Below are 23,561 nucleotides of genomic sequence, written 5' to 3'. Positions count from 1 at the left end.
AAAACAATTAGCATACTCATTTTCTTTTGTGATTTGTGAATAGTTTGAATATTTTTGAATACAAAAAAAATACATTTCAAATGATCTAAACTGTCTATTTGCAATTTGAATAATAAAAGGCATTTTAGTATTGTCTCTTTCAATTTCAATTCAATAGACCCAGACATTTGCAAATACACAAATAGAATTAATTTTTGCCGAGTAAATAACAAAATATTCCTTTGAAAATTTTCCAGCTAAGAGTAATTTTTGCCAAGTTTTTCGTTAAGTAGAATCATAATATGGAAAGTTTTCGACTTTTCTTACGTTGTTATTTACTGTTGGCATTTGTAGTGTTTCTACGAAGAAGAAAAATGTTTGTATTATTCGATCACATCAAGAAATATTATTCGAATGTATTTAATACCATTAATAATACTTATTAAAAATAAAAAAATAAAAAAAAAAAACAAAGAAAAATATAATATTCAAAACTTGTCATTTACTACATGGTTAGTAGAGATGGTCGTATAAAATAATCCTCCAGATGACCAAACTATATAATTATGAATAATTTTGGATTTCCTCTTCCTAATGATATGCCATGCCAATCAAATACAAATGCAAAACGGGGAAGACCTGAGACCAAACCATACACGGGATCTTTGTTTACCTACATCATAAATGTAACACCTACGCCTATGTTGAGTGACACGTACATACATAAATTTTATCTTACTGTCCGCAAATTCGCGCTTATTCTAGGTAATCTCTAAAACGATAGATCGGTTTTCACAGGACTTTTACTGGTATGTAATTATGCGGAAGCAACTTAGACTAATTTTTTAGTCTTCCACGCTGATGAAGACTCGAGCAATATCAAGTCTGTTATATTTTTTAATCTCCACCTCTTCGACCATAATACCTTTTTTACACACAATTGTTAAGAATAATATAGAAATTAAATCGACACTAGCATCAGAAAGAATAATCAGTAGAATTACCAGAATAAGGAATGGAGATCCGCAGTCGCTTATTAGCCGGACTTTAGTTCTTCTTCAACTGTTTCACTTAATTTCTCGAAGTCTATCCAGTTTGGGCAAGAAATTTCTAGCTCTTGACGTCTACATTATAAAGGTCGTATTTGACGACATTCAATGTTTTAGCTTCAACCACGATGTAAGCTCTCCACCCTACTTCTATCTGACTGGCTCATAGAGGCGTTTAGGAGTCATTCTTGTTCACATCACTCTTCACTTGCCAACTGAAAAAAGGTTCAAGGTTCAAATAATATTGATATGACGCGTAGCTTTACAAACAATAATTGTTTTCATTTATCCTATTAATACGCACAAATAACCTATGAGTAGGAGAATCTATTGCTTTTGCTAGAATCACAATAAAAGGTTTTGTTTAAAAATAAATATTGTGATCTATTGAAAAACATTATCCGGGATAATAGACGTCTCGGGGATTTACAAGTTACCGGCTATTGTGATCTCGTTCATATATACTCTCTCACGATTTATTCTACATGCATTTTATATTCGTACGTGGTTAAGGTGTACCATAATAAGTCTACTAATTCCTGATAGCAGCAACGATGATGAATCTACATTTTGTACTCTTTGTTCTTGTAGCAAAAATCGTAGTCGCTACCGGTAAATATTTTTCAATTATATTTTTGTTATGTTTTGAGATGTTGTTACCTTAATATCACTATGTGGGGTTTTCATTTTCAGAATCAATTTATTATTTGACATTTCAGAAATCCCTCTCTTCTTAATAAACTTTCACGTATATCATTCATCTCTTCTCAGCCTACCTTTACTGATATAACCTTTCATATTTAAATTGTTAAGAGTCAATTATTCTAAACTAATTAAAAATTGTCACCAGATTAACTATACGTGATTTGCCGTCACTTGATTTACCGTCCATGTTTACGTTATCACTAGATTAACATCCCGTCACTAGATTAACTCTACATATAATTTAATGGTTACAGATAGAGATTGTGGGGTATTACCAATAACGTTATGGAGTGGAGAGAAGTCACGCAGGACGTCGATGCTCAAGACACCAGTGCAACTCGTTGTGATCCAGCACACGGTCTCTCCTGCATGTTACACTGACCAGGCTTGTGAGAGCATACTACGCGGTATTAGGATACACCATATAATAGATTTAGATTTTGTCGATATTGGAACCTCGTAAGTATAGAGATCGTATTAAAAAGATATGTCCTGCAGATACCAAATTAACTTTGGCCACTAACAAACTATGTCACACATTTGCATTAAATTTATATATAATCCATTTTTGTATCTCTTTCGATCTTCAGCCTCTCAATTCGAGCTTGTAGTAATAATGAAACGTTGTTGATATTAAATGCAAAATAGTAAAAAAATTGGCCTACTGTGATCATCACCAGATTACAGTAAATAAGCATAAATGGTAACTTAACATCAAATTTAATTTTTCAGTTATGTGTAATTTTATGTTAGTATACGGTTATATTGTTTTTGGTTTAATATTTTTGTATTGATAAATACTTTTCTTTGTTTCTTTCTTCTTTCTTTAATTATAAATTTGTGAAGAATTATGTTAACGATATCATCATCTACTTATTTTCAGATTTCTTATCGGTGGTAACGGCAGGGTATACGAGGGTGCGGGCTGGCAACGTATCGGCGCTCACACGAGGGGGTACAATGATAAATCTATCAGCATATCTTTCATAGGAAACTTTAATAGTAAGTAAAGAATGAACGAAGCAAGTGAAATCAATGCTTAATACTTTTAAATATTTGAAGCCTTAAAAATAACAGCAAGATAAATTTTCTGGGTACGTATACTTTCAATATAGCAATGATAATAAATTTTCTGGTCTACAATATTATATAGTATTAAATAATGTCTAGAATTATGATAGATGCCATGGAAGTAGTGAAAGAAAATAACTTTAACATTATAAATAGAGCGGATTCTTAATGAATTTATTCGTCTTACAGATGAACTGCCTAGAACTAAAGCATTAAAAGCAGCTCAAGACTTAATAAACTGTGGCGTATACAACAACTATTTGACCAAGGACTACGAGCTCGTGGGACACCGGCAGCTATCTGCGACACAGAGCCCCGGCGACTCCCTACAGGACCTCATAGAGACGTGGCCGCATTGGAAAAAGTTTGATTAAATTGTTAAATTCGTTTGTTAACTATTATAATAATGTATTTATTAAATAATTTACGTTATATCATTCCGTACTTTTTGAGTATTTTTCAATAACAAATTTAGAATAGCTAGTTATAGCATTTAATTAAATTGATCCTTTGTTTCTCACTTTTGTATAGTATAGCTTCGTAGAAACCTAATCTAAGTAACATAGAATATATTATCAGAAAAACAACGAATAAAAGTACATTGGAATAACGTCCTATGTACGAGTAGGTACTGTAACGTAATATATAACAAGGATATTTCCTTCACAAGCATTGGACGACACAAACAGCTCCAGAATGAGGCTACAATTGTATGACGTCGCCTGAGTAATTGGAAATCCGATAAGACCGGCATTCATGCAACTTCCTTTCGAGACGTCCGCTCGCAAGGACGTATCAATCAAAACTATTGAAGCGAATACATTGTGCATAGAACATGACATAAGATAAAATATACTGGCTTTTTATTTTTAAATTTTATTAGCAAATGGCATTTGATTGTGGCCAAATCAAATCTTGTTCAAAACATTCACAGACAAGATTTTGTTTTATTTATTCACCTACTAGTATTTTCTTAATAGACAATGGTGGTCTTTTAAAAGCGCAACTTTGGACTTTTGTTTGTAAAACAAAAGTAATTATTGAAACAACCGAACTCTGTAGTACATTTAACGGGACATACTTAACCAATTTTTTATACTTGTCTATCGCAAACAATTAAAGACATGTCTTGAATTGTCAAAGAAAAACTTTAAAGGTATGTCACAAGGTCATGACCTTTATTCTTATGTTACAAACAATATATTAGCATAAAATATTGAAGATAAAAATTTAATTTCTGGAATGATCTACCAATCACCTCTCATATTTGCGTCAGTTTGAATATACTATGTATACATATGTAGATACACTTATAGTTTTTAATACTAAATGGTTGCTAAGGTGCAAGCGGTCACATAATATTGCCAAAAATATTAAAGCATAGACATCCGCATTAAGTAGAAAGGTTACACATTTCTACTTCAAGCCTATCTTCTGCATAGTTTTGCATCGAGATGGCCATTCGTGCAGCTAATGCTGCTGACGTCTTAACTATTTTGACCTTTTGGTTACATAACATTAAAAATATAATAGCTTACAGAAAACAGTAAAAAGAAATAAGAATACTTGTTTGGCAAAAGTGATTATCATGCTAGGCAGAAATGATTCGAAGTTTTATTAAAAACCAGTTTAATGATTATTATTGATAATACGTGTTAGTTATAGACTAGCTGTCGCCTGCGTCCACGCGTTATAAAAAAAACATAATAAGTATGTTTTCTTCCAGACTATGTTCTACATCTGTGCCAAATTTCATCAAGATCCGTTGAGCCGTTCCGGAGATATCTTCAAACTAACATCCGATACATTATAAATGCGAATGTTTAAATGGATGGATGGATCCATGGTCTCTGCCTGCTCCTCTGGGTTTCGGGCGTGAGTTTTGTTTTTGTTGTTTTTAATACGTGGATATCATGATTCGATCGTCAAAAACATGTTCTCTCGCAAACAATACGTCAGAAGTTATTATAATTTTATCGTAATTACACTCTTTAAACTAGTGACGTAACATCGATATAATACAATTATTTTTGCTTAACGTAAGTTTCCATTGCTGTAATACTTGTATAAAAAGATATTCTCATTACTTTCAGTCACCTTGAAGAAAAAATTAGATACCAACTGGTTTGTACATGACAGTGAAATCTAACGGTTATATTGAGCTCAATATAACTTTCGTGGCTTTCGACTGGCATGTCACTTATATTATCATATATTGTTGTCTTTGTTTTTTCAGACATAATGAAAGAGATGACAACATGTATACAAGTGCAGTAGAGCCAAAGTACACGAGGAATGACGTAAGCATCAGTAAATATGCTACAACCATTCACATTTATTGCCATAGAAGCCAATGTTTAATGTCGATTCACTCGATGTATCGCTGACCTAGAAAAAAACCAGTCCCTTCATAACTTTAAGAATCCGAGGTTGTAACAACACTAACAAATAACACTGATGAATCAAGGGAATTTTACTAAAACCAATGATATTAGCAACTGAATTTATTCTATAAATTAACTAGGAATACATTGGAATCGAATGACACTTCACTCTTCTAATTCGGTGAAGCCATTAGCCAAGAATTATGCTACAGGCGGTAACAATAGAATGGATATAAATTACTCTACACAGATCTATATTTTTAATGCTATTTTTTATAAGAAAATAAACATATTTTTGATTTATTTTTCTAAAATTAAACTGGTTTATTACCAATCTTTCGTATATAACAACAGTTTAGGAGAAATTCAATTAAAATTATTAATACGTCTGCGTTTTTAACTACGACAGAATCATAATAACGTCATAGAAAGTCGAGCCTACGACCGCACCTCAATACTGGTCGCTTTCTTTTACGAATAGCAAAAAAAAACTAAATTCAGTCCAAAACCATACACTAGTAAAGAGATAAATGGAGAATACTATTGCAAATAACTTTCAATCTTCACTACAATATTAACCGTGGGTTGCTGAGACCAAAATTTCTGCTTCAAACATCCCTGTCATTAGCTTTGATAAAACAAAGATAACAATATATTTTAAACAGAAATTATGGTCTCAAAAACCCACAGTAAGTAATAGATGTTTAAACCATGGAGATTAATATAAAATTATGCAAATTAAATAACATTTAAATAAAATTTAAATCGTAAATAATTCATAGAACTATGCTCATGCTAATTATATTAATTGAAAAGAAATAACATTACTTACGTCAAGTTGGAAAAACCGATAAAACAAATAACAAACTAGAAATCACTACACAACTTTATTTACAAGAAATTAAACACATTTGAAGTTTCTAACAAGTCCTTTTCGCTTCTCATTCAAGCTAATTAATTTATCTATTTAGTTTTGTTTTCAAAATGGATTATATTTTGTAATAAAAATAATCAAAGCTCACCTTTAGCCATGCCATGTTAAATGCAAGTCATTTACTCAAAGTTAAAAAAGTGAAAAAAAATCAAATTCGATATAGTATTTTTTATAAGCTAATATCAAGCCTTGATATTGAATATTGACAAATATTAAGTATTATAACATTGATTGAAAATACCGTAGCGTAAAATACGAATGGCCTTCTGAAACGGAACTGTAAAGGCGCTAATTCTGTTTATAAGTTTTTGTGGTCACATATCCATATGAGTAATAACTCTCGAAAATTTTTACGAAACCCATATACGGCAGAGGTAAAACGATTTACTTGGGTAGGAAAAATTTCTTACAATGAACAAGTTCTTTAAAATTAAATGACTAACTCATTCAACTTGCCAAATAAATTATAAATAAGCCTAAGTAATAATTTACAAATATAATTAATTATTTATTTTTTAAATGATATTTAGTTTTAAATTATGTTAATCTTTTAATTACTTAATAATTTGTAAATTAAAAACAACTAGTTTACGGTTTCTGTTGTTAAAACACAAGCCTCAAATCTAAATAATAAAAAGTTAAAAATCTCATATCATATTATGTCTGGAATAAACTTCAAAACTACTTATCGATCTTGATGTAGTTTGGTAATTATGTTCAATTTGGAGCAACTTAAAAATTAATTACTTAATAAGCTAATCTAATTTAATTTAAACATAACATTATTATGTAAAAACTATAAATAATATGTTAAAACTACTAAACTAAACTATATACTTATACTAAACTAAAAATAAAACTAGATTATGTAAAAAATCGACCCCAAATCGCTGCGCTCGCAGGGTAAGGTGCCCAAGAGACTGGCGGCATTTCCCCGTTGAATGGCCAGGCTCAACCTTTGTCCGAAATGCGCGCCAGCCCTTGGATCCCCTGAGACGTCGATAAGGCGTACGGAAATCTCCTTGAAGAGCTGACGGGCTTCCGCACCCCAAGGCCCCAAGGTCTCCACGGCAAAAGGCACAAATATATACGGCTCTCCCAAAGCTGCATATTTACGCCTTTTATTGGTTTCGGCTGTCGCCGCAGCTGCACCGGCTTTGCGAGCGGTCGCTCTCACATGGGATGGGGCAACAGTGTCCACGCATGTGGCATCCCACACTAGTGACCGCCCGTTTTTCCAAGGGATGAGCGTCATACCATCTGGCCTCTTGCCATCGTCCCGGGCGATGCCATTAGGTTCGAGCACTGCTGGCACCCCGGAAGAGGCAAGGGCGCGACGGATGACGTCATTTAAGGCGGCATGACGCGGAATGCGTCCTGCACTGCGACGACATGCTAAACCATGATGACCTAGAGGATCCACGTCTACCCCACAACGACAGCGATGGGCTTCGTTCGTCCGGGCCCCTAGCCGTAAGCTCACCGCCAAACTAAATGTAGTCCTCTCCAAAAGGGTACCTACGCTAAACGATGGAATGGCATTTAACCAGTATCCTGATTCAGGTTCACAGCTGGCCAAAAGACGAGACCGCTCCGCTTCGTTTTCTGAAGACTCTAACAATTGGTTTCGGGTCTTCATGCAGAGTGGCTCATCCCACTGCCGCTGTGAAGCCAGGTTCAGGGGTAGGTCCGGACCGGTTGCACTGAGCCAGGCATCCCTGGCCTCGGCTAAACAGGCAACCTCTACGCCGCAGAACGACGGGCCTAGTATGCTACCAACGAGGTTAACCGAGCTATAAACCGAGGACAGAAAGGCTGGTAGTGCTACACATGAAATTTTCCGTATTCCAAGACCACCATGGCGAATCGGCAAGGTTGCTTGGGCCCAGCACCTATCATTCAAAGGACAATTGAATGTGCTATTTAAAACTACTCTTATTGTCTCATCTAAACGAGAGAGAAGGTCATTGTGGGCCCAAAGCGGTGTACAGCGAAGCGTATAGGTAGTCTTTGGAACAAAGTGACAGAATTTTATAATAAAATAAGCCATGTGAGGATTTATGTCTTTTAGGCGGCTGGAAGATTCCTGAAATTTTAATATTTGATCCTCTACAATTTTGGTGAAAGCCGCTTCCAGCACTGGGGCCCCCAGTAGACGGAGCGACTGGTCGTCAATAATTTTGATATTAGGAGCCAAAACATTAAATTTAGAATTTAGTTCATAGCGACATTGTGCCGGTAATCTTTCGCTGAAATACAACTCGCATTTAGAAAAATTTAACTGTAAACCAATATCACTGAAAGATTTTGTAATTTTTTCCAAATCTGACAAAACAGAAGCAGCGTCTCCACCCAAGGTCCCGTCGTCCAAATACCATACGTTGAATTTAGAAGTCAAATTCTTGATGTGGGGATGTATTGCCAAACTGAATATTGCCGGTCCGAGAGGGTCGCCCTGCTGACAGCCGACAGCTGATTGTATAACTTGACCATTATACGCTAGGCTGGTTGATCCGCTGTAGCATTGCCACAGGTAAGCAAAGGTAAGAGGTATCTGGTCCTTTGCCTGGGTCAGCAAGACGCCCCTGTCCAAAGAGTTAAATGCATTCTTTACATCTACCTTTAGCAACACTTCGCTTGAACCTTGCTTGAGAAAGGTGCGCGCAGCGTGAACAGCAGCCTCACACCCTCCCTTGGTTCCAAAACCTAACTGCGTTGGCTGAAATTCCTGCTGCAAATCTTGCAGGATGTGCCTACAGCAGATTTTGGAAGCCACACGACGAATTGTATTGCCTACGGCAATTGGTCGGATGCCACCATCCATTTTCCGAAGCGCGCAAAGGTTGGCCCCATATAAGACATCAATGATGTCTTTGCACACCTTCCCAGAGAACATAAGATTCACGAGGCTGGTCAAATCTTCCAGAAGTGCAGTGCCGACGTCACCAACAACACCACAAATCAAATCTTTAAGGTGTTGTGGGGACATACCGTCTAATCCGCCGGCAGAGCCCCTCCTGAAAGACATAATCGCGGCTCGTATATCCTCCGATGTAGCCCTCAGGGTAGGCTCAGAAGGCTCGGGGCCATCCGGCAAGCGAGTTGTTGCTAAAGGCTGCGGATGTTTAGACAACAAGGCAGCGTAGGTCTCTGGTGAGTTGGGAGCAACGACGTCACTAGTAAATAAAAGGTCGGCAGCACCTTTAATGTCTCCCTCATCAAATTTTGATTCAATCCTTTTTGTAATGTTGTACGATATTTGTTTTTCCTGAATATTGTCTAAAGTAGGCCTAAAATTGGGGGAACAGTTGTTTTTTATTTTTTGTGCAAGGGAACTGCCATGCTTGTCTTGGCTAACATGTAGCGTTTTATACGCGAATGTCAGAAAATTCTCCCAGCTATGTTTATCGTTCTTGTCGATGACATCTCTGACGCAGGAAGATAAAGAGGTCGCTACGCACCGTCTAGCCCCACGAGGGATTCTTTTTACCAAGGGGAGGTTTCTCTTCAAGTTATTTAATTTTTGCCATAAGGGGCCCCCGGCGGGGGCTTCATTGTCAGTTACATTATGAAAATTCTCATTGCTACCTACATGCGGTTGCCGGCCCTTATGGCACCTACTTTTGTGTATGTGCAAACCTCTTTGTCCTTTGAAAAAACGCGGCTGGGAGCATTCTCTGCATTGCACGAGTTCCTGTGACGAGGTTGCACCGGACTGACTTGCGGATGTAGCCTGCTCAGGGGTCGGGAGAGTTAACGTTAACATATAATAATAAAATATAAAATAATAATAGGACTATATATAATAATAACTAGGTAAATGTTAAAATTTAAATAATTAATGTTAAATGTACACTGTAATTTGTCTTAACCCTAGATTTACAAACATTCGTCTGAACAGACCACAGCTTGACGCAAAAAACCTATGCTTGTTGTTTACTTGTTACGATTCTGACGATTTTGACATCTCCAAGGAAGATTATATAACGGCGAAAATCACATTAAAATTGAGGATTCCGATGATGATGAACCGTTGATTAGAAAAACAGGCATTTGATGTTTCAATAAAAATTTTCGAACTGTGGCGCGGAACTGTAAGCGCAGAGGATCAATTACCAACTTTGAGGTGATGCTTATTAGTAGACACAAATATATTTTTATCCACGGATATAGAATATTATTCCATTATACGATCATTTAATTTCACGCTCATTTTAAAATATTTTGTAAAAAATCTGAAAAAATTTCCTGACGTCTTGTTTGTCATGCGCAACTTAAAATATGGTATAGTTTTTCTGATTCTATTTTTCACTTAACTATCTGTACGAAATCGGAGCGTGTTTTTGTACAAAAAGGCGTTAAGTTATAAGATGTTGAGAGCACATTAGAAGATTGTTAGTTGTAATAATTTTTTTTTGTGTATTATCTACTTAATGACTGTCACGAAGGAATCCAATTTTGTATTCACGTTCTTGAGCTTACTCAAAGCAATGTATTCTATTCAAATATTTCATAATAGATTTCCGTACAATAATTATATGGAGCTAATGGTGTTATCACTCGACCTTGAATGCATCCATGACCTAATCTCCGGTCCATCCCCGCTACGTGACTTGACACATGCAGACACTAAATATAAACAATATAATGATGTTTTAAACATAATACTAACGTTTCCTCATATTTGTGAGTTTCGACTGACATGACATTTTATTGACATCCTTATCATTCTCTTTGGATAAAACAAAGACAACAATATATGTTAATACAAGTGTCACACTAGTGGAATTTCACATTAACACTTACTATTGTTAATGCTCATATATCACTGTCAACAAAACTGCTTATCCTTATGACGAATGAATTAGTCAGGTTTTACAATATTTAATAACTAGGACGGTAATATTTTCACGGGTATGTAATATGTCCGTTCCATTATGAACTCCTGTAACCTTAACCGGTTTACACCGATAAAAGTACAGTTGAACCTGGATAAGCGATAACTGGATTAGCGAGAAACCTCTACATGCGAGATTCATTGTCCCTTCCCGAAGAACGATTTATACAGGTCGTTCGTCGTAAGCGAAAACCTTGGGTAACAAAAACCTGGAAACCTAAAGAGAAAGACAAGAAAAACATCGCGGTCCCTTCAACTCTCGCTTACCAAGGTTCGACTGTATTCGTATCGTAAGGACAGTTGGATTTATTAATGTTTTAGGTAACTTTTACATGTTTACTGTGGGTTTTTACTGCTGACGCATTAATAAAAATATATTGTCGTCTCTCTTGTCTTTTAGAAATTACTGAGATATTACGTTATGATTTTATTTACTTTTATCAGTTTAAATTAAATATTTTCGGACTGAAATTCAGCTTCCAATTAATCTTACAACTAGGAGTATAACAAATAAAAAATTGTCAATTCCAGAACATGTCAATGTCTATGGTATGCGTACATCAGAATATATAATTCCAACATTAATAAATAATTTATTTACCTTCTGAAATTAAAAATAACATAAACTACAAAAATTTAAAAAACATACTTAAAGATCACTATCTTAAATCCTGAGCATTATAAAATCATTACCCGATGTGCACCCTGTATATGACGGTATGAGCGAACTCACTTAGTTGCTGTTTAAAAAAATAACTTAAACTCACATTCAGTTATATTTCATAGCGTAGTACCAAAGTATCTGGACAAACCCACGATGGGTTTATAGATACTTCTATTGTAAATTTGTATTTTGTACCCTGTTTAATATAAATAATATAATATAATATAATATAATATAATATAATATAATATAATATAATATAATATAATATATAAATACACAATAAGAAGCAACAACATAATGATTTTGAATCAATAATCAAATAATGGAAATAGATTTTTATATAAAGTAAGTATTCCATAGTTATTGATGAAAGTACGCATTTTTTGACATTAAAAGGATGATTGTACGTAATGATTTTAGTTGTTTCATTTGATTACACATCTTATTAAACTAAAAATACCCGTAGACAAAATGTAACACGAGATAAAACTCAAGACATGTGATATTACACTGCGCAAATTCAACCAATGATGTATTAAAATACATTCCAGTATATTTAATTTCGTATCAATATTTATATCCAAAGATAAGTATTGTTAACTTTGTAATTAAGATCTAACAATTTTTATTGTTGTTATAAATATTGAATACTTTATTTAAGATAAATCAAAGTTAAAAGTTTATTATCATAATTTATTTTTAAATTTCTTTGTGAATGATTAGCGAAGGGGAAAATTCCGTCCGGATATAAAAAAGTTGTTAATTGATGCATACAAAATCAGCGAGGAAATTCCACAATGCCATATGTCTCACAAAATAAGGGGACTAAAGCAAAACTGGTTAAATGTGTTTACTCTTGATTTGTCGTTAACTTTTATACGTCATCAGGCACGTTTTAACTTTCAATCTAAGAGATATTTTACCCATTCACAGTCATATTTAATCATAAAAATACACTAATTAATGGTTATTTTAGATTAACTCCTAATAATAACTAATCTGCATAATTATTGTAAAAGTAAATATTAATTGAAAGAAAAAAATTGTTTCAGACAATGAAAGTTATTATAAGGAACTTAAAAAAATAATATTAGGCACATTAAATTATAGTAAATGCGTTTGCTTTATTTATCCAAGCAACTTTACAAGTTAAGACTGAAATAACGGAATTTATATATTAAAAACTGTGCCAACATTAATATTAGTGAACTACTTAACAATAAACAAAGATATTATTGATGCAACCATTTGCAAGAAAAAAAACCCTAATTGTACGAAGCACAGTTAAGTTGTTCTCATTTTACTATGGTATATATCCTCAGACAAACAACTACATTCTATTCCGTACTAAATCTCAAAGCAAAAATTCGAAAGCTCATGTCATTAACCTCACTGCGTCTCGTAAGATGCAACCTAAGCCAAGATCAGACCATGAGATAAAAAATACTGCGTCATTGCCAAGGCAATTATATCAATAAGGTGTGTATGAACGGGTGGGCAAAAACTTATGACGTCTTTCGAGACCGGCGCCCGCGTCTCACACTATTATAAGAATCAAGCTAAACTCGTGCCGGCTCATAACAACTCTGACATTTATCGTGAACACACGTACGCAGAGCAATCCTTCAAAATGTATACAAATCCATTTGAAAGAAAACATTCAGCGCTAAGGCAGGCCCTGGATCGTTTCATTAGGGGTGAGACGAGAATAAGCTTCAGGACGAAGAAGTCATCATTGAAGAACAACGGGAGCAATTCGTCTATCGGATCTGCAACCACCATGGACTTCAACACCAAATACAATCAGAAAAGATGAACATAAGTGATGTGATTTGTGCCAGTGATTATAATTTGCACGGTCCGTTATAAAATAAGGTTGGTATCTTTTTTGATAATAACTTTTAAATTTAAATAATTCTGTTTCCAACTTGAGAATAGATTTAATTATATCTTTACATTATTACTTACAGTAAAACTTTATTTATTATAAGAACTAACCTTAAAGTCATTTTAAAGCCTATATAAATAACTATTCGCTTTCCTTAAACATAAAATATTTTTTATTTGCATATCACGAAAAGTTATTTCATGGAAATTTAAAACACACGGATACAAAACATGAGGGATTTAAGCTCCCAAATTTATCACCATGTCCTTATCCAAATTACGTTGATTTGATCTTCTAAATTGTTTTATTAATATTTTAAATCTTAAATATTATAAAAACCAGTAAATAAATAAGAAAGAATTCTATCATACATCGTTAACTAAAAATAAAGTATAAAGCTTAACATTTTTAATACTCCATACAATTTGAAATAATGTTCTATTTTCAAAAAACAAAATAAAAAGAAACGTTTTCTACATTATTTGTAATGTGTGATAACGATTTAAATAATACTTAAATGTATCGCATATCTTCTAAACAACCATAAATATCATATTTTTTATTACCATAACTAATATTCTCTTTTTTTTGTCTACAGGTCGGATCGGACCGGATTCAGTCCTTTGACGTCAATACGCTTAAATGGGGTCAATATTGTATCGACATTAATTTGGTCGATGGAAATAATAATTGAATGTATTATTATTAGATGTTATAAATCATTAAAAATTAATCAAACTTATTGTTTTGTTTCATTCCGTTGTAAATAAATCATTTATGCAACCTTAATTGACTAAGGTCAATAGCTCAGTTAAACTAATCCTTTGTTTTGATAAAATATTTAATAATTGTAAACCTAAGAAAAGGGCATGTAAATCTACAACTCACTATATGATTTTGCTACCAACGTGTTCACCATAACATGATGTGATAACAGTTTTAAAGAGCTTAGCACGAATATTTGCGTCAAGCGCCTTCGTAACTTCATCGTTAAAATTTGTCAAAATTTGTATGAGATTTCTTGGTGTACATCAGTGTTTCTCAAAGTGGGCGATAACGCCCCCTTGGGGGCGTTAAGGGGCCTAGAAAAAATGGAGGGCGTTGATGTGGGTTATAAATTGTAATTTCATTTACTTTATATAAAGTGGCTTTATATAAATTCATAAAGGCGGTAAAAGAAATAAGTTTGATAATCACTGGTGTACATTAAGCCTGGTAGGGGGCGCTGCACATATTTTAATACAAAATTTTGTCGATGACGTTCGATTCGTTCTCACTAATATTCATAGTAGGTCCTCAGAAATAAAGAAACAGACAAGAACATATAATTATCGTTATTTTTTAGTTCTATAAAGTGTCAAAGTCACACCAAAGTTCTTAGGTGAACGACTTCATGCCAGACACTCAGAAATATTATTTTTTAAGAAAAAAACTAACTCGCAGAGTATTTATATATACATACAGTATTTATGTATACAATATAATCACTACCGTCTGCATCTAAATTATCAAATAATATGCCAACATTTTTTTGTAAGCGAAGTGGAATAAAAATAAAATAAATTATAAAGCAATTTACAATACCATTTAGAAATAAACTTTATTAAAAGTTATCTTTAGAGATGTTAAAAAAAGATAAATGGCAAAAGTCATACAATATTATATTTTTCAGACTTCAAAGCTAACGAATATATAGTTAATATACAAATAGCTAACTTATTAAGATCTTATATACCAAATTACACGCAGCAATTATTTCAATAAATAAATATTCAAACACACAGTAATCTCCAAACAGCTTATAAATATTTTCAGTGCACCAAAAAAATTTAAAAGAGTCTAAAACTAACATAGATTTCTTGCTTCTGTATTTTAAGTGAGCATTTGTTTTAAGCTGAGTTAAGAAAATTTCATACACTAGTTGCATAGTTTCCTTCATGTAAAGCTGCATAAGGATGCATTCACATCTGGCGAAATTCTAACGTATCACCTCATCTGCATTCTCATTGCATACGCCAGATGTGGTCACACCCTAACACAGAAAGTTTTGATGTCTGCATCTTATTTAGTATAAACTAGCTTTTACCCGCGATCCCGTCCGCGCGGAATAACAAATAGAAAACGGGGTAAAAATTATCCTATGTCCGTTTCCTGGTTCTAAGCTACCTGCCCACCAATTTTCAGTCAAATCGATTCAGCCGTTCTTGAGTTATAAATGGTGTAACTAACACAACTTTCTTTTATATATATAGACTTTTTCCCGCGACTCCGTCCGCGGGGAATAAAAAAAAAAACGGGGTAAAACACAACTTTCTTTTATATATATAGATAAACCGCTACTCAATTGCCTCGTACCAATGTATAAAAAGTAATAACATATATTTATAACCTTAAAAATAAAAAAATTGGAACTAATAACGTCAGATAGCGAACCCGACTGTCTTATGACAGACAATTTGTTTCTCAAAATAGACATCATCGTTGTTTTATTTAAAGGTTACAAAAGGGTACATCAAATTAGGATTAAAATAATTGCTGGTAGAAAATAAACTGACACAACTTAAAAATTTATCTTACAAATGAATGGCAAATTATAATACGGCCATTTTAATATAATGTTAATTAATATAATCATTATTGATTAATTTACATTACAATAAATAATATTTATTATACAGGAATATGTTTTTAAATTAATTCTTATTAAAGTCTAATTGTTATTTAAGTTTTACTGACTACGTTAAAAAGTACAGTACCTAAATTAACAGTGATAGATCCCGCAACAATAATATTTGTTGGATGCACGAATAGGCCGGATCGACCGGTGAAATACCACGACCACACAGAAAACAGACGTGAATTGGAAGCAATTCAGCGTTTCGTCTGATGAGTTTAGTGCCGGAGACCTAATTTTAGTCCTCTTTCCCTTCCCACCGTTTTCTTATTAGTAAAGGAAATAAAATTACAGTTTAATTAATGTTTGTCATAGTTAAACTAATATAATACGTACAAAAAAAATAATATTTCAAAACACCCATACATAACCTTATGACCTGTCAAGTTGACGTCAAAAGGTATGACAAGACAAAGACACAATGAATTTGTATACTGTTCGTAAGAAACGGTATTCTTACCACGATTAGGCTGTTTGAGCTCCACAATGAACTTAACTACCTAAAGGCTAGGATAAGCCACTAAAGTCTACGCTTAGGGCTTGTTTAAGTAACCATAACGGCAGATAGTTAAATATAGTAGTACCTACAAGAAATGAAAATTTTAAAATCAAATTAGTACTCGTATCTGTGCCAAAAACGAATAGTAAATTAATAACTGTGACATGTTTACCAGAATAACATTATAAACATGGCTATTTAGTCATGATAAAGTTATAATTAGACGAAGTTTATGAAAACTGAATGAATTTACGCAGCGAACCAAAAGACCGACCGCCGACAATAGAGTTCACCAATTTCCTTGATACCGTGCCATCTCAGCCCATTCCTAGACTTGAACCTCCCTTAGGTCTGTTTCTACTTCGTTTCTCCAGCTGTACCTTAGGCGGCCAAACAAAAGTGTACTAAATAATTAATATTTTGGTATAAAATAAGCAACAGCTAACGCGAGTAATTGATAACCTATGACATTGGGTAACCAACAGACCATCTCGGACGATTGTCGAGACACCAGTACAAAAACATATCATCATCCCTTTCATTCTCGTTGAAATAATTGAGATAACTATATGTTTCTGTACTAGTCTTTTGGCTGCAGAAACTCATGCTATCAATTGTGTCGCGCCGCCCGGCGCTCCATTTAAATTTGATAAAGTCAGGTTCGGATTATCTTGTTAATTTTTTTTATATCTTCACAGTGCAAATCTCAATTTTATTCAAACTTTCGTGAGACATTATCATTAACTTATATAGGAACGGCTAAAACACTCCCACTCACTCAGTGAGCGACGGGCCGCGTCCGCGAAATAATACCAGTCCCACTCACCCTGATGAAGGGCCCCCGAAGGGCTCGAAACTAGTCGGTGACGACACTTGATATATATACGTGAGTGTTTCAGCCGTTCCTATATAAGTTGATCTCAATTTTAATGGTTTAGTACAGACCGATATCAATAATGATGATATCGGTCTGTACTAAACCGATATCATCATTATTGATGATATCGGTCAAAATACATCTTCGGTCGGTCTTTTACATCACTCAAAATTTACATGTAAAATTTTGAGTGATGTAAAAGATTACAACACACAATATTTAGCTTGATATAAAATAAAATACATATATTTTGACCATATAAAGACTGTTCTCTTGCTTCAAAGATTTTAATAACCATCATTACCAGCTTCAAAAGTTAAAAAAAAAAACTGCAGATTTGTCAGACATGCACTGATGTATTCAGTGACCAAAGTTGACTTTGAATATGTCTGTGATTCCAGAAAAAGCTTTTAGAAGCATCAGTACATTTTTCTAGTTTCAATTGACGCAGTATCTTTTGAAATCAAACCTTTGTATGACTGCACCAAGCAAGCTAAATTGTTCGATATCCGTAAATGGATATCAACCGAAACGTTAGAAGCTTTCAGCGAGATTGAATCAGCTTTGACGAGAAGCGAAGCTACCTATGAAGCGTGCAAGCGTAATTTAATGTACAGTGGAACCTGAAGTAATGCTGACATATCCTATATTGAACATCAGAAACGTCTCTGCCTTACCATCTAATTTAAGGATGTGTGTTTATTCAATTTATTACACAGACTTAAATCCGAACGGTATAATAGCTTAACTACCGATACAAAGGTCGTAAACGCAGAATATCTCGTGTATTATTTTACCCGACGACGGTATTGTAATTAGGGTTAGTGACGTTTTGCATGACTTTCCTTACTTAAAATCTTCCATGGAATATTCCGCTATCTACAAAAGAAATACAACAATGAAATTAACATTTTTTTGTCTAAATCAGTCGTAAATAAATATCATACGTTGTTTGTTGTGAGATTGTCTGCTACTATTTTTGTTTTTCGTTTACATACAGACTGACAGCAAAGGTAAACGATCTGATAAAACACGTAAAATGACGCAGAATGCGGTACACCGTCATATGGAATTTTTATAAAAAAGAGACAATTTTTTTAATCTGTTAACAAATGTTATATTGATACTGCATTTATTTACTGAACAGCTGACACTCTTACGTACAGGATGTTTCGAAATGACGTATATAGTCTGATAATTTTAAACAAGATGTAACGAATTTACTACGAATAAATTAATTATTATTTTTTTACGTAAAATTGTGTAAAACTTCATCAACTATAAAGTTTACTAATAGGTTTATAATATCTAGTCAAATTTCTATAAATGTAAGTTATGTTAAGTCTTAATTCTTTTAATCAATATAACTGGTATTTCATGGTACAAGCCGTATCAAGACATCCTGTATAGTAGTTATTCAAAAGACCAGATGATGGAAGAAATTGCTCCGTTTTATTGGGCCAACCCGCACTGGGCCAGCCTTAACGTAGGGTAGTCGCCGAACACCTCAGTGGGGACGTATAGTGAGCTGATGATGATGTTGACATTAAAAATAAAAACTAAAATCGTATCATCATAAAGTAAAATGCACTAGTTTAGTGACAATCTACTCAATCTCCTTTGAAAAACACGACATAATTGGATGGTACTGACGCCGGCAACTTATTCCAATCGTTTAATCCACAATGACAGTGGTTAGTATCACTACATTCCAAGTTTCATTCTGCCACATGCATTATAAGAGTATTCAATAAAGAATGCTAAATCGATAAAAATCGCTGTATTTCGTAATACAAGTAAGATAATGATTTTCCTTTATCCTTCTGCATTTCAATATAATGAAGATGAATGGAAAATACCAAAGGTGAATAGCTGCGATCAATGAATAAACAAAGTAATCAGTATAGCTATTTAAAGACGCTCTTGTTAATGCAAATTGTCTCAGTCTTGTGTACTGTAAACATCGTTAATTAACATATTTCGATGATAATTTGATTGTTATTTTTTTGTCAGAGACCAAACGAAATGCCATTGATATACCAATAGTCTTATGGTTAAGGGTAAGGATTTCCAATCACGCGGTCGAAGGTTCTAATGTCGTATACCACATCCTAACACTAATATTAGTTTTTAATCTTAACCTTAAGCTTACTAGAGTTTGTTTGGAATGAATAGTATTAGTAAATTAACAAAAATCTGCTTATAGTTTACGAAAAAAAAACTATTTTCAAGGGATGTAAAAGTATGGTTAGATTGTGTGAAAGAGGACAAGCGTAAAAAGGGAATGAATTCAGATATGACGGCTGAGATGTATGGAGGAGTATATACTGTGCCTACTTACCATATGGAAACGGGTAAAAGATAATGATTATTATACGATTAGGTTTTCATTACCAACAGATAAAAAAAAATATCTTTTCATTTTCAAATAATATAATATGCAATGGAAACTGGAAACCCAAAATAAGTCGCATTCATTTTAATATTATTTTGAAAAGATAAAAAGCTTGTTGATGTTTTGTTAAGTGTCACTACTATAAAAACTATTCACATTTAAAAGGAAAAAAACATTGATTTTGATTAAAATGCGAAAATCGTATTTTGGCGAAGATAATACTAATTTGCAAACAATAATGTAAGAAATACAATCTTCCAGAACATTTTTACAGAGATGTAGAGTTGAAAATAAAACAAATAAAATTATAATGTTATTAAAGTATAATAAAGATATTGTCTTAATGTTAAACAATCTTCTACTGATACATGTCGTAATTAGGTAGAATTATTCTTAAAGTAAGACGTAGTCTTGTGGCATGTAAACTCGACTAATACGCGAAAGGGTTACTGTTCCAATCCTGAGACCGATAATGGTTTTTTGTGTCTATTAAAAGGAGAGACCGTTCGCACTCCCCTTGACAAGGATAGAACACATAAATTGCCTAAAGCACTAATTGACCACAATCGCCCCATAAGCCTTCTCAAAACCTTTGGGAAGATTTACGAACGATTAATATTAGCACGCCTTCGCACCTTTATGGACACAAAAGGCATGCCTATTGCAGAACAGTTTGGCTTTCGCGCCAAACATTCATGCACCAATCAAGTGCACCGCATCACGGAGCACATACTTGTCAAACGCCAACGTGGCCTTAGCACCGGAGCTATCTTCCTCGACGTAGCGAAAGCGTTCGATAAAGTATGGCACAACGGGCTTATATACAAGCTATATGAGTACGGAGTACCCGACCGTCTCGTATGCATAATACGAGACTTCCTAAGTAATCGCACGTTTCGCTACCGCGTCGAGGGAGTGTGCTCACAATTGCACCCCGTTCGAGCCGGGGTACCCCAAGGTTCGGTGTTAGGGCCAGTTCTCTTTACCCTATACACCAATGACATTCCCCGCGTACACGGTGTAGAGCTAGCTCTATTCGCCGATGACACCTGCGTATACACATCTGGACGTTCCCCCGATGCTATATGTCGACGTCTCCAAACCGCTGCCAACACGTTAGGTGCCTGGTTTCGGAAATGGAGGATCGAAATTAATCCTAGCAAAAGCGCGGCGCTATACTTTTCACGCCAGAAAGGTACTGCTCTTCCGTCCATTAAACTCATGGACAGCCCAATACCTTGGGAAGACCAGGTTAAATACTTAGGTGTCATACTTGACTCGTCAAAACCTTTGGTCACAAGGTCAGGAACGTCACAAGGTCAGGAACCGCGCGGCTTTCATCCTAGGTCGTCTTTCCGCGTTGATTAATAGAAAGAGTAAAATGACCCTTCGGAACAAGGTGACACTCTATAAATCAGTAGTTCGTCCCGTCATGACGGATGCTAGTCCGGTATTCGCGCACATCGCCCCGAAACAAATACATCGACTTCAGGTTATTCAAAATAGATTCTTGCGTAGAGCCACGGGAGCCCCGTGGTACATGCGCAACAGCAATCTTCATATAGATTTGGACTTGCCCACCATTGCCCAACACCTGAAGTTGGCGTCGCGTCGTTATTTTGACTCTGCCGTCGGTCATCCTAATCCGCTTGTTGTAGGTGCCGCCACCTACAATCCAATCGCGCTCGGTAAGTTTCGTCGGGATTATCGTAGACCTAGGCACGCTCTTGACTTTCAAGACGATGCAATAACTATAGCTCAGACTAAGGCTAAACATCACAGACAGATCACACGTCGCAGTCGCTGTCGGCTGCGACAATCATTCTCGCGATAAGGCCTCATAGCAGGCAGGTTTTCACCTATTATTAGTAGAAGCGTTGCTGGAGTTTCTTCCGCCACTTCTTCTCCCAGCGCTAACGCTTTCCGAAGTGGTAGTAATGTTAGCTGTATTAATAATAGCAATCAGATAATAGCAACCGATCAAGCCGAGGTTCGGCCCTCTCGGGCACCCTTGAATCGGAATGCTAAACGCGTAATGAGTGACAGCCCAAGCCGTGGTCCCCTCTCAGGGGCCCTTGCGCCCAGTCACTCCATGGAGCGTCCACCGAAGCGACCTAAGAGCTCGGTGACCTCCCAATCCGGTAATAATAACGAAGTAACAGCCCGAGCCGAGGCTCCTGAGGGAGCCCTCGAGCCTAGTTACTCTTAAACGAGGTTTAGGCTAAGCGCCATCTGCGCCCGGCCACCTCAAGCCCGGTGAAACTGTAAATGCCTCCTCAAGGCAAACAGTGACTACTGAGTCACAAAAAAAAAAAAAAAAAAAAAAAAAAAAAAAAAAAAAAAAAAAAAAAAAAAAAAAAAAAAAAAAAAAAAAAAATTGACCACATTTTTTTGTATCCCGGTGCGTTACTTTGGAGATCTCTCTCGGAACTCTCATCAGATGCACTTGGTCACCGAGGGGCTTTCAGTGAGTTAAGTCTCACATAACCCTGTCTTTCCTCCAAGACAGGATATCTATTGAAGATTTTGTCCCTGAAAAAAAAAATCAGAATTATTCCAACAGGTTTATGTTTAAGTTAAAAGATATAGTAACTAGATAATAACTAGATACAGTATATTAATTAAAATGTATCTTAATAAATTTAATAAATTAACCATGAAGTTTCACTGCCGTATCACTTATATTAAATTATATTTTGTTTTCTCTGTTTTTACTTCAAAGGGAATTCAACAACAGCTATAGTGATACTGATTGTTTTTGATTCAAATATCAATGAACGTTCAGAAGTTATAATTAAAACTTATCATAAAGGAAAAAAAACATGACTTAAAGTGCGCATTACACGTCTACATTACAAATACATTAACAAAAAAAAGAAGCGGATTATCTTAAATAAATTTCGGGTTTTTTCTTTAATGTCTCCCTGCCAAATCTAACATTGATTATCGTGTTTGATAATTATATAAATTAATCAAATAAATACATTTGAATTATACATATGACGTCATCTTACACGTTTATCTAAAACTAGCTTTTACCCGCGACTCCGTCCGCGCGGAATAAAAAATAGAAAACGGGGTAAAAATTATCATATGTCCGTTTCCTGGTTCTAAGCTACCTGCCCACCAATTTTCAGTCAAATCGATTCAGCCGTTCTTGAGTTATAAATAGTGTAACTAACACGACTTTCTTTTATATATATAGATAGAAGATACACAATTTGCTAAACGTGTTGTTTGAAAGATAAGAAGTCAATTAAATTTATGTATCCTTCTACCAAAAGTATAATTTTTATATCGTCTTAAAAAAACGATACTCAAAATCATACCTACATTATAACAACTAATTTTATTTTGTCACACGGAATATAAAACCACTAAATCCACTATAATATTGTTGTCGCTATAAGAAATAAAAAAAAATGAAATGTTTTAAAACTGACATAAGTCTTTTAATTTCCAGAAATGTTTATTCTAGAACCGATCCGTCTACCAAAATCCATTAGAGCCTTTGTGACAATGTCATTAAGTGTATAATTCTT

General features: G+C 34.5%; 1 protein-coding gene and 1 non-coding gene across 2 annotated transcripts; both read left to right on the top strand.

The window, feature by feature from the left end:
- The first annotated feature begins 1,530 nt into the window (after positions 1-1,530).
- LOC106720100 (peptidoglycan recognition protein) lies at positions 1,531-3,178 on the top strand. The gene is made up of 4 exons (XM_014514682.2): positions 1,531-1,640; positions 1,988-2,192; positions 2,617-2,735; positions 2,994-3,178. The coding sequence occupies exons 1-4, from the start codon at positions 1,583-1,585 to the stop codon at positions 3,176-3,178; spliced, it is 567 nt and encodes a 188-aa protein (XP_014370168.2). The 5' UTR covers positions 1,531-1,582.
- A 17,323-nt stretch (positions 3,179-20,501) lies between these two features.
- LOC123721215 lies at positions 20,502-20,636 on the top strand. The gene has a single exon (XR_006756182.1). It is a non-coding gene; the product is annotated as a U6atac minor spliceosomal RNA (small nuclear RNA).
- Positions 20,637-23,561: the final 2,925 nt, after the last annotated feature.

Source organism: Papilio machaon, chromosome 8, assembly GCF_912999745.1.
Source record: "Papilio machaon chromosome 8, ilPapMach1.1, whole genome shotgun sequence".
NCBI lineage: Eukaryota > Metazoa > Arthropoda > Insecta > Lepidoptera > Papilionidae > Papilio > Papilio machaon.
Note: the sequence above shows the minus strand (reverse complement) of the source record. Positions and strands in the feature narration are given on the sequence as shown.

Excerpts from the sequence above, each read along its gene's own strand:
- LOC106720100 (XM_014514682.2), top strand. The coding sequence starts at position 1,583 with ATGATGAATCTACATTTTGTACTCTTTGTTCTTGTAGCAAAAATCGTA. Across the intron at positions 1,641-1,987 it reads AAAAATCGTAGTCGCTACCG|ATAGAGATTGTGGGGTATTA; the intron begins GTAAATATTTTT and ends TAATGGTTACAG. Across the intron at positions 2,193-2,616 it reads TTTGTCGATATTGGAACCTC|ATTTCTTATCGGTGGTAACG; the intron begins GTAAGTATAGAG and ends ACTTATTTTCAG.